The sequence below is a fragment of the Drosophila novamexicana genome, unplaced genomic scaffold (assembly GCF_003285875.2).
Source record: "Drosophila novamexicana strain 15010-1031.04,08,12 unplaced genomic scaffold, DnovRS2.1 tig00000986-arrow-arrow-pilon, whole genome shotgun sequence".
Lineage (NCBI taxonomy): Eukaryota > Metazoa > Arthropoda > Insecta > Diptera > Drosophilidae > Drosophila > Drosophila novamexicana.
Window position 1 is genome coordinate 75,199 of NW_020824835.1, and position 11,883 is coordinate 87,081.

The window sequence follows — 11,883 nt, forward strand, 5'->3', positions numbered from 1 at the left end:
CTGCTTATTTCTACCGCAACACCAAAAATGCAAAGGTAGCAGGGTGCAGAGGTGAGCTAAGGTGTGCTCGCATTGCTAAGCTATCTCTCGATCCCAAAAAGGTATGCCACGCACATGAACACCCGAACGCACACACACAAGCACACATTCTCAAATTCATTACACAAGCAATGTCGAGCAAATGCTTTGTCTGTAAGTAGCTTGTCATTGAATTGAGCCAGGAGCCAGCCAACCCAGCTGCCAACATCTCATTTGGATCGCATACACACCTGACAATTGTCGTTCCCACATACATATCTGTGTGAATATGTGTGGGTGATTGTTAGCTGAAATGAAAAATGAAATCAAAGCATTTAAAGCGCCGCATTCGCTGACATTGAACGCTGCCTCTGACAACGCGTACCCCTTTTCCAGCGCTCTTTGGCACTGCCATTGGATTAGGGCTTGATCCATGTTATTTATGTGTTTTGCGTGTGCGTATGTGTGCACACACATAGCGAATGAAACTGGTGCCGCACCCACTCAAGCCCAACAGCAGTACACGTGAAAATGTGCGCACAATGAAACCTTTTCAATTATTTTTGTTGGCGTTGCTTGGGTTTTCCGTGTGTTTGGTCCAGGTAATTTCTTGGCACCCAACTTCCCATTGTTGTTGTTTGGTCTTTTTGAAAATCGTGTGTGCACATGGCAACTAAGAGCAATTCATTCGAGGTGTAAGCTGCGAGTGCATGTGTTGCTAAAGTGGACTCTTAAGTATACTCGTACTCGTATCTACGATCAGATTCAGGTTAACATCCTTAAAAAGGATCCAGCTCTTATAAACGAGTAAAATATAATAAGAAAATATAGAAGGGTATGATATACATATTATAGAATAGGATAGGAGAAAATAAAATGAGCTAGTTAGATTTTGAATAATATGATCTCAATATATATTTGATGTAATATAATTATAACAAGAGGTTCTAGTCGGGAGCTCCCGACTAGGGGATACCCTGAACCCTTCACTTCCAACATCAAATGAATATATATATTCTATTTTAGAAGCTATACGTAAAGTTTGGTGAATATTATTTATTATTATTTACCAAAATTGCCCAAAAAACAGGATATCTATATCGATTTTTATCTATTGCTTGAAAACCGAGTAAGTTATCGATTATCGGAAACAAACTCGAACTGCGCGGGCAATAGGAGCACCTACATCTAAAATTTCAAGTCTCTAGCTCTTATAGGTTCTGAGATCCTTGCGCTCATACATACGGACAGACGGACAGACAGACAGACATGGCTAGATCGACTCGGCTATTAGTGCTGATACCCATTTTTAATGGGTTCTGGGTATAAAAATAATATAATAATTGCGAATACATAGCCTGTCAATTTAGATCAAATATATATTGAATGTACATCTCCAATCTCCTTTCTTATCAGTGTTTTATAAATTTAATATAAATGCATATTTCCAAAAGCAGCGAGTCATAAAAATACGAATTGATATGCTAGTGAAGAGAATAAACAAACACTGTAAGAATCTGATTTTAATGTGACTATTTTCCTTGTGATTTAAAAATGGAATGCTTTTAAAATCACAGCTAGAAGCTACCGCTGCTGGCGCCAGTTTAGATGGCCTATAGAAATTTTATGAACAGTATTCACATGCATGCCAAGCCTACTTTCACTAAAAAATGTTTTTATCGATTTTTTAAAAGACCCTTTAAAACATTTTTAAAACAATGAAACCACATTCCTGTTTATTAAGCTAGCTCATAAATGTGCTTATAAATTCAATTTATTTGCTGCCCGTGCCAACAATTACTTGAAATGTGAGGCAGTTGTCGCCTAAAAGCAATTCATTGTAACTATTTGACGGCGCATTCAATAATATACGTAAATAGATGGCGTAGTAATGTCTTGGGTAAACAATTTTAATTTCTGCATGCAGCTCAGGGGCTGAGTTTTACATTTATAATTGCCACATACAGTGGTTTGGGTGCTGGCGATGTGGATTCAGTGGAGTGCGACATGCAAACCGCACTCGTATGCCATTCGATAAGAGACGACAAACGATGCCGCATGCCAGTGTCAGTCGCCTCGAACTGAAACTGCTGGCAAATTATGGTAAAACATACAGCGACGTCGGCTAATAGCTGTGTCCCGGGCCCACAAGGCTGCAACCGGTATTGGTAGGCGATGGTGCATACAAAACGAGGGCTTGGCACGCCACACACACGCACACACACACACACACATAAACACACAGATATACATGCAAGCACACGCATCCCTTGTCAGAGAAAGACAGATAGACATGCAGACAGATAGACAGACAGCTATACGGACAGTCAGACAGTCACCCAGACATTGGTTAGTTGGGCGGGGACTGAGGGTAGGAGGCGTCTCGTCTGGATTGCATGCCGTCTACTGGCTGGGTATGCCACACAATGCAAGTGACAGTTTATGGTATGCAGGTATGCAATGCATTTTATTTGCTTTCGATTAGACATCAGACCCTGCGACATGCCGCCAGCTGCACTCCTTGACGTAGCGTTGCCTTGTTTGTTAGCCTTGTTTATTGCGACTAATTTCGTGTTAAGAAATTTGCAAATACGAAAAGCTTTGACAACGTCTATCCAGCACGTCGTATGCTGATTAATGCAGCTCGGCCGGATACATATCAAATACGTTTCTGGTTCCTACTGCCAATTCTGAATGCTTTTTAATGTTTGGCCAAGGTGCTGGGTTATGTAGCTTTTTTGGGTTCGGTTCTGTGATTTCGACTGGCTGTCAGCAACAGCTGTCAATTTAAATATGCAGCGCTCACACGATGAACTTGAATTTTAAATGCTGCCGCACCGCAAATAACATATTGTGTGCGGTCATTAAATGTCAGTTGAACATAAACAATTCCCGCTTGCCCCAACACAAAATACATATTAATATACCCAAGGGCTCCCTCGATATGAAGGCAGCTCCATAACTGTCAGTTTGATGACTGCGCCACGGCCCTTAACTGTCAAAGTTGAAAGGAAAATTTCACGTGAATTCTTTTATAAATATTAATATGATTATTATTTTTTAAAGATGCCTTTAACATTTCTACGAAAATTAAATAATTTGGCCAAATTAAGTGCGTCTTAACTTAAAGAAATATAGCTTTCTATAGAACAGAACGGAATCTTAGTTTATAATAGATTTTATTTTTATGAAAACAAATATATATTTTTATTTTTAACTGACTGGCATCAGTCAAGCTTAAGAGGCCAATTGAATATATAAAAATAATTCCTTCCGGACGTGCTAAACGTCTATTTTAGCACGTCCTTCTTTATTATGATTCTTTGTACGGAATTTATTACATAATCTTTAAAATAGCGATATTAATTGTCGCATAGCATATTCAATAAATAAATATTTTAGAAAATTGCAACTGTTGGGCCGAGCAGAATTTATGGTCCATGCCTGATTTATGTGACAAGCCTTAAACTGTTAAAATACGTGAAAGTTCCACGAAAACTATATTATATGTAAAATCAACAAACACGCAGCAGTAGTCTCGCAGAAAAGGTGTTCACTTGATGATATTGTCACGTATCGTTTGCTCGAAAAAAAAAAACAAAGTCCAAAATTATTGAGTGAGTATGGGTGGCGCACGCAGCGTATGTGCCATTTGTAGGATGCTGCGAAAATGTTTTTGGCGAATCGCAGCCAATGCCAAGTAAACATCATTTTTTTGTCGGTAGTTAATAATCAGGCTAAAAGCCGTTGCAGGTGTGCCAGCAGGTGTACATGTGTGTATGTGAAGGTGTGTGTATGTGTCGTTGGCATATGTAACAATGTTTGCATGGCCAGATTCAGATTAAAAATTATGCTTTGTTTGCCAACTGTCAGCACAAAAAGCAGCAGCGACAGCGCAACAAAACAAAACACAACTTTTTTTTGGTCCACAATGACAACAAACCAAACAAAAGTTGCCAAACAACTTTTTCGCAGCGGGTGTGTGGGTGTGGGTTGTGAGTGTATGTGTGTGTCTTACCTTGCAACGAAAATATGTGTCAACGGATGACCGTCATAGTCGTTATCCCATATATAATAATAATGGGGCTGACTTGGCTAAGAACCGGCCCCAATACTGTCATCTTTTTTTCGTACCAATCAGTTTTTTTTTTATTTATGTTTTTTCGTCTCTTTCTCTTTTATGTCGTTCTGCAAGTTGAAGTTTATTTTGTAAACATGCCACTAAAAGTTTTCCACTTTCCTCTAAAATACTCAAACCAAATGCCAACACCAGCGACAACGTGTCGCGTTCGCGTTCTTATTTTGACTCATTCTCTCTTTCTCCCTCTCTGTCTCTCTCGCTCTGTCTCTATCTCTCCCTCTCTCTCTCTCTCTCTCTCTCTCTCTCTCTTTCTATCTTTCTTATTCGCTTTCTGTGTCTATTTCAGTATGTGTGTGTGTTTTTTTAGTTAATTTAAAAAGTTTTTCGACTGCTTCTGCTGCTGATTCTGTTTCTTGCTTTTTGTATTTTCAATTTTTTTTTTCTTTTCTTTTTAGTGTTTGTTTGATTTGCAGCAGTCAGAAAATTGGTATACGATTCGCCGCAATTCTCTTCTTCTTTTACTCTTCATGCTGTACCACATTTTGTAGTTGTGGTCGTATTTGGCCTGGGAAATGTGACATTTGTGCGCCTTTTATTTTGTCAAGGAATTGCTTTTACAGTTTTTGGTTCGTTTGCGCTGCTTTTGGCTGCTACTTCAACTCTAAAATGTTTCTTTTATTTATGTGCTGTCACCGAAATTGAATTAGAAATCGCATGTTATGCCAGCTGCCCCAGGTAGTCTCTACAGCTATAGCTATAGCTATCCCTATCCCAATCTATCTATAGACTGTCGCTGTGTGAGCAATTTTCTGTGGAATTCGGTTTGCTTAAAACATTTCAAATTGATGTGGTCAACATTCATCTTCCTATGAGACTGAGTGTGAATGACGGATACATAAAGGATACAACTTTAAATCATTTTATTTTTGATTGTTGCACAATCATTTGATGATAGTTTTTATATTTCTTAAACAGCCGCCTAACTTTGAGGATGCCCTTTTTTATTTGAATGAAAACTATAAAATATACAAACAAATAAACAAGTAGGAGGCTCAAGTCGGGAGCTCCCGACTAGGGAATACCTTGAACCCTCTGCTTCAGCAGCACGTGCTACGCGCTCGTTTAAAGTAATAAATATAAATTAAAAAGCAAAAGTTCTATTGGCAGGGTTCGAACTTCAACTGACCGCATTACTTGCTGCCGACTCTACCCAGCAGCCACACCAGCCAAAAAAAAAAACAAGTAAGAGGTTCTAGTCGGGAGCTCCCGACTAGGGGATACCCTGAACCCTCTTCTTCCAACATCAAATGCATATATATATTCTATTTTAGAAGCTATATGTCAAGTTTGGTGACTCTAGCTGTTATTATTAACCAAAATTGTCCAAAACACAGGATATCGATATCGATTTTTATCGATTGCTTGGAAGCGGAGTAAGTTATCGATTTTTGGAAAAATTTCGATCTGCGCAAGCACTAGGAGCGCCTTCATCTAAATAAATATACTTTATGGGGTCGAAGATGCTTCCTTCTGTCTGTTACATACATTTGGATTTTGCACAAATACAATATACCCTTATACCCATTTTTAATGGGTTCACGGTATAAAAAAATGGTTTTCCCGGTAGGGTTCGAATTCGCGACAGACCGCACTACTTGCCACTGCCTCTACTCAAAATCCACACATACACAGAGAGTAGGACGGTGGGCTAACGAACACTTTTCGTAATGATTCTGTACCGAAAAATTGGTAACGTTTCGAGCCCCAATCAAGCTAAAAATTCTTGAGTTAAGTATAATTCGTACTTAACTTAAGATAAGCTCTGAAAGGTCTTAAAATGAGTCCTAATATTTTTCAATCCAGTACAAAAAAGTTATTTTAAGTAGTTTTTGTACTTAATGTAAAAAATTAAGAAGAATAAAAGTTAATTCAAAATTTAAAATTATTGAAGCAAAGCAGAAGAGAGAAAAAAATTGAGAGAGAATTTCCATACATATTGTATGAATATTATATGGACACATACACATGTAAAGTGTGTGTACACACATAATGACGAAATTAGTCGGGCTAGAATTAGCAAAAACGCCACCGTGTCGCTTGCAATACTACATACATACATACCATATATGTACATACATATATGGATGCAACGGCATGTGTGTTGTGTATGCAAGTATATCGGCGTCGATTTTTACGCTTCTCTGAAAATGAACGTGACGATTTTAAGGAAGCGACACAAAATTGACTTACGAGAAAAGTTGTTCTTGTGGAGACAAATCGAGGTAATAATTGTGTACATTTATGTATAATAAAATATAAATAATTTAATAATAAATATATTAATAAATTCTGTAACATAATAATATTCACATATATTCACATATTATACATAATATAATTAATAATATATGAATATACAATTCATGGTATGTTCTTTTAATTTTGCAATTTAATAATTACATTTATTTATAGTTTTGAATAGATGATGAAACATTATGTTCCATGCCATCAAATTTATCGAAACAACTAGACTCTACGCCAGAAGTGGATTATCATGGACGAATGGTCTTAAACAAGGTGAGAAATACATTTCCACTATTTTAACATTTATTTAAACAAATCGTACGTTGACTTTTCTTCTCAGAGTTTGTAATATTAAGGTATAACTTGTGAACAACTAATATTAATTAAGAATAAAAATAAGTATACTTTGTTCTTAATTTAAGTATGGGAGTTAAGTTCAGGACTGATTGGGACTTGTTTCAAGAATAAATTAATCTACCACCACGGTTAAGGTATGCTTGAAAAATGATCAAAACAATTTGTTTAAAGACCAAATAGATATTACTTAAAGATCAAAATGTGATTAATACAAATTTTTTGGTTGACAAATTGAGAAGGTTTAAGTTCGTGAGTTCTTGACTAAAGATTTATACAAGGTTCAGGTTATTTTAAGATCAAGCTGGGATTGTAATACGAAACTTATTGGTCGTATACTAAGAATCAATTAAACTTGATTCTATACCGTTCTGTTCTTAAATTTAGCGTGATAAGGCTGAAAAATGTAACAAAAAATGCTTGATTTAAGTATTTTCGTTCTTTAAAAGTTATACTTGAAATAAGAATTTCCTACTTGAATTAAGTATTACCGGTCTTGCCGTACTTTCATGATCGGGCTTACTTGATTCAAGTACGCAATTCTGGATTTTTTCTCTCTGTGTATAATTGAGTTTTATTGAGAAAAAAACGAATTAAAATAGCAGCACAGAAAACAATCGCAATTGCAATGCTGTTGATAGCATTCAAAGCAGACGCGCATAAATGTGTGTGTGTACATGGAAACAGAAATTCTGGGAATTTGCACTAGCTGCCGCAAACACGTGCCCAGTCAGAGCACATAACTTTTGGGTGTTTTTTAACCGATCTGAATGAAATTTTCTACAGTAGATCTTATTGTACCATAGAATAATTGTGTATTCTCAAAAAGTCAGATGCATTTGCGGCTTTAGTTGGTGAGCAATACAAATTTGGTTATTAACTTGATTTATAGCTATGAGGTGACAGCGGGGAGGTGGCGATAGGTAAGAAGGATAGGATACTTGATATATTTATAATAAAGTAGTAGCATTACATCGAGTTTGATGACTCTAGTTCTCAATATTTAAAATTGCAAGTCTCTAGCTCTTATAGGTTCGTCATACATACGGACAGATGGACGGACGGACGGACAGACGGACATGGCTAGATTGACTCGGCTGTTAATGCTGATCAAGAATATATATACTTTATGGGGTCAGAGATGCTTCCTTCTACCTGCCACATACATTCGTACAAACACATTTTACCATTTTTGCCCATTTTTAATGGGTTCAGGGTATAAAAATAATATGAATTAAATTCAATCTTAAGACTTACTCCAACATTATTTTGTCAAATTATTCTGCCTTTTCTCTTTGAACTTCTTTTTGTTTTTGATTGGATACTTGAAGGCACAATCCTGGTACAGCTTTCGATAATTTTATTGTTTTTATCGAAATTTTAATATGACACAATTGCTACTAACAATAATTGCTTTGCCATCTATATATATTTTCGAAAGTTTCTTTGAAATTTATTTAGTTAGCAACAATAAATTCTAAAATAAGTCTAAATTAAAAGTAAATAAATAGTACAGCTAGTACGAACTGAAACTTATTAATTATTTAATAATTTCCTCAGTTTAAATAGGAAAAGCCAGGGAAAAAGTCATTGCATGTGAAGTATTTTAAATGTGTTGCAACTTCAACTGCAACGCCGGCTGTACGTTTAGTGCATACTTTAATTAGATTTCATTTAGAGCGTGTCTTCTTAGAGCTGCCAGCTGCTGTCCTACCCAGCCGGCCGGCGGCGCGCCATACCAGCGACATGGACACTGACATCGACGCTGTTGACAAGAACGTCGTGTCTCTGTCGACGTTTACGTCTTTCTCTCTAACCCACTCAGCCCTCCTCTACACACCGTTTCTGTACTGGTATCTGCAAACGCAAAATTTGTGCGCTTTTTGCGTGAAAAATGATGGAAAATAATTTGCAAACGTTGAAGACTTAAAGCAAACTCAAAGTTGAGCCCGAACGTGCTTTTGATGTGGCCATTTGCTGCACGTTTTTGCCCAGGGATACCCTCGACGTTGGTTACCTGTTTGCCTAGCCCAGCTATGCTTGTGTTTACTCTTTGCCGTGGCACACGCTTCCTCTGGGTCTATTCCGCGTTTCTGTGTATTTAGGTGAAATTTATTTAACTAATTATTATGTAAGCGCTCGAGCTACGAGCGCTGTGTAATGAAATTAAAGCTTTTTTCCAGATCTGTCAAATGCGCAGCTGTTTTGTGCAGGCTCAACTAATACTCTGTGAAATACATATATGAGAACAACAGCAATGTACATTTTATTTATACGTCCGCTCTATATAAAATTATTTGGTCAACTCAATTTTCTTTACTTCATTTCATTTTATAAATTCCCTGGACGCTGCAAAATGTGTACAGCGCAATAAATTTATACATGCAACGAAAATAAGAGATCAACAGCAAAATGCGAGCACAAATTTTTATATAGCACTCTGGGGATAATCAGCAGCAACAGCAACAACAACAGTCAGCAGCAGCAGCAGCTAATGTAAAGTCCAACGCAGACACATAAAAATGAGAATTTATGCAGCTCGGAAAAGTAGTTACCGCAGGGATATGGCCAAAGGGGCGTGGCCCAGCCCAATGGGCGCTCAATGAAGCAGGTGACGCAGGTGACGCTTTGGATTTGTGACTGCGGAACAAAAAATATAAATAAATAAGAAAAAACAATAGCAACAAGAGCCATAAACAAGCGTGACGCACATGTCTCCTCTTGAAAAAAGTAAATAATGAAGTTGTATAAATTGCATAATTTTATATTTATTAATTTAACATTTTCGCGCAGCTCAACTTTGGTTTATTGAAACACACACACACACAAAAGTGAACAACACAATTATTGCCACATTTTTAAGCACTGTCAATAAAAAACTTTGTACTTCACTGCACTATAAAATGCAGTTAAATGCTGCATTCAATAGCACCTACCAACAATTTAGTGCAGCTTACATGTACATGGAATGCGCAGAATTTTTAAATTGAGAAATGGTATTTCAATTATGGAAAAGGTAATATTGCAAATTCGAAGAATTGCTGGCAAAGAAAAATACATAAAGAAATTATATACATATTCCTATGCATGCGAATTATTGAGGCTAGCACACAACTTTTAATGAAAGAGAAAAACTCGAAGCGAAAATCGAATCGAAATAAAAGCAGACCTATCATAGCTTAATTAGTTTGTAAACATGCACTAGTATTAACATTTTTATTTATTATATATTTTTAAGGCTAAGAGACAACTATTTATTCCGAGAAACTCGAGTGTCTATTCCATCCTCATATATGCGCGCAAATATACAAATTTTAATTTTATTTGTTTATATAAAATACAATCTAACTAGTTAGCTCAGTTATGATACAAGATATTAACTTATTCTGTTGAATTAAAAAGTTTTGGTTTTATAGTCGATTAAGCGCATGACGTCCACTTATGTATTTCAATATTTTGTTGTTTTAACAGCTTGCCGGGCTTCTGCCACATAATCTTCTAGAGTTTGGCAAGCAAAAAGACTTCAAGCAAAGTTTCAAATGAGCAATTAAAATTTTATGATTCTGCTGCATAATTAAAATTAATATGCTAAATGCTCACAGCTTTTACTCTCAGCCAAAGGAAGACCGAAAAATTTAAAAAATACGCCACTCACAAATTTAAAATGAAACTCAATGGATAAATACTCAAGCTATGTAAATACTATAATTTAATTAAAAACAAAAACAATCAAATGTAAAAAAATTTAAGTAAATAGTTTTTATTAAAATGTTGTAAATATGATAACGTATTAAGATGTATGTGGCGTGTGAGAATCGAGAGTGTAAGTCCAGAATAATTTTATATTCCATCGTTAGAGATGCAGTTTGTGATTTTAACACAATCTTATACCTGTAATACCTGTCCTAACTGAGGCAGTTATCAGCAGTTAGTAACACCCTACATTCCAGTTTTTTTGTCTCTAAACTAAACTCAAAGACTGTGATTATACTAAATGCTACTGGTAGTAAGAACTGGTATTTATATGATATATATATATATACTTATATACATATATATATATATATATACACCCATGTGTGCCCGTTTCTTCGAAGCAGGGTATAAACAATGTTTCAGGAGAAAAAATTTTTAATTTTAAAGCTATAATAGCTGGGATAACGGGAAAATAATAATGTTTAACAAATTGATGAATAAATATTTAATAACACAAAATAAAAATTAAATATTTATGTAGTATTTAAATTGAAAACGAAATTGTCATACAGGTTTTTGGGATTTTTCTGAAAAAATGTATTTGTTTTTGAATACCCCTGTTTTAATTACTAAAGCACAATCCTAATAAAAGAATCTCAGCCAAAATCTAGTCAAGTAACTGCATTTTAATGTCTACTTTAAAGATACTCCGTACAGAATATAATAGGTATTCCGTGTGCTTACCTGGCTTATACCCATCGACATGCTCGTGTGTCTCGGTCCCGGTTAGGTACAGGGTGCCAATGATGAGGCATAAAATGAACGGTGTGCATTTCAGTTGCTGCTTCATGTTGGACCCCATTTTGTTTCGGCTTCCTTTTTTCTGACTGTGCCAAATGGCAATTGAAAATGTAACACGTAAATTCTCTATGTATGTGGTATGTTCTGTATAGGTAGAGAGCGGCTACATGGGCATAAAAAATTCAAATAAATTTGCTTCGCTTTATGCGAACATCATTTCAAATATGCACACACACGTACATACACACTCACACATATGGGCCAAATGATTTGCTGGCTTTTTGCGTGTGTGCTTAGTGACAATATTCGTGCACGTGGTTGTTGCTGTTCGTGGTGTTATTTTATATATTTTATTTTCTTTGGCTTGAATCCTTTTTGTTGTTGCTTTAATTTTTTTCACTTAATTAAAAACTTTTGCGCTGCTCATAAATTCATTTAAATATTTACAAACAGTCGCCCCTTTTCAGCTGATGTTGTTGTTCGTTCTTTATGTTGTGTTTGTTTTGTTCCTGTTATTTTTTGTCAAAACACATAACCGTTAAGATGAATTTTTAATAGAATTTGACGAGGCGTCGAAACAACTTTAGTGGCACGCCCCTTTCTCTCATTCACACTCGCACTCGGAGTGA

At 36.0% G+C, this 11,883-nt stretch overlaps 1 protein-coding gene and 1 long non-coding RNA gene across 3 annotated transcripts in view; one reads left to right on the plus strand and one right to left on the minus strand.

Moving 5' to 3' along the window:
• The window catches only part of LOC115765673 (protein turtle homolog B), a 66,957-nt gene extending 55,373 nt beyond the window's left edge, over window positions 1-11,584 (minus strand). The window contains exon 1 of the mRNA XM_030709335.1: window positions 11,198-11,584. Within this exon, the coding sequence (XP_030565195.1) occupies window positions 11,198-11,315 (118 nt within the window). The 5' untranslated portion in view covers window positions 11,316-11,584. The remainder of the gene's footprint in view (window positions 1-11,197) is intronic.
• LOC115765675 lies at window positions 8,227-9,815 on the plus strand. Of its 2 annotated transcripts, XR_004018137.1 has the most exons (6): window positions 8,227-8,256; window positions 8,318-8,398; window positions 8,451-8,862; window positions 8,930-9,016; window positions 9,124-9,487; window positions 9,551-9,815. It is a non-coding gene; the product is annotated as an uncharacterized LOC115765675 (long non-coding RNA). The 2 variants fall into 2 exon arrangements; XR_004018136.1 differs by having other exon boundaries at window positions 8,451-9,016.
• Window positions 11,585-11,883: the final 299 nt, after the last annotated feature.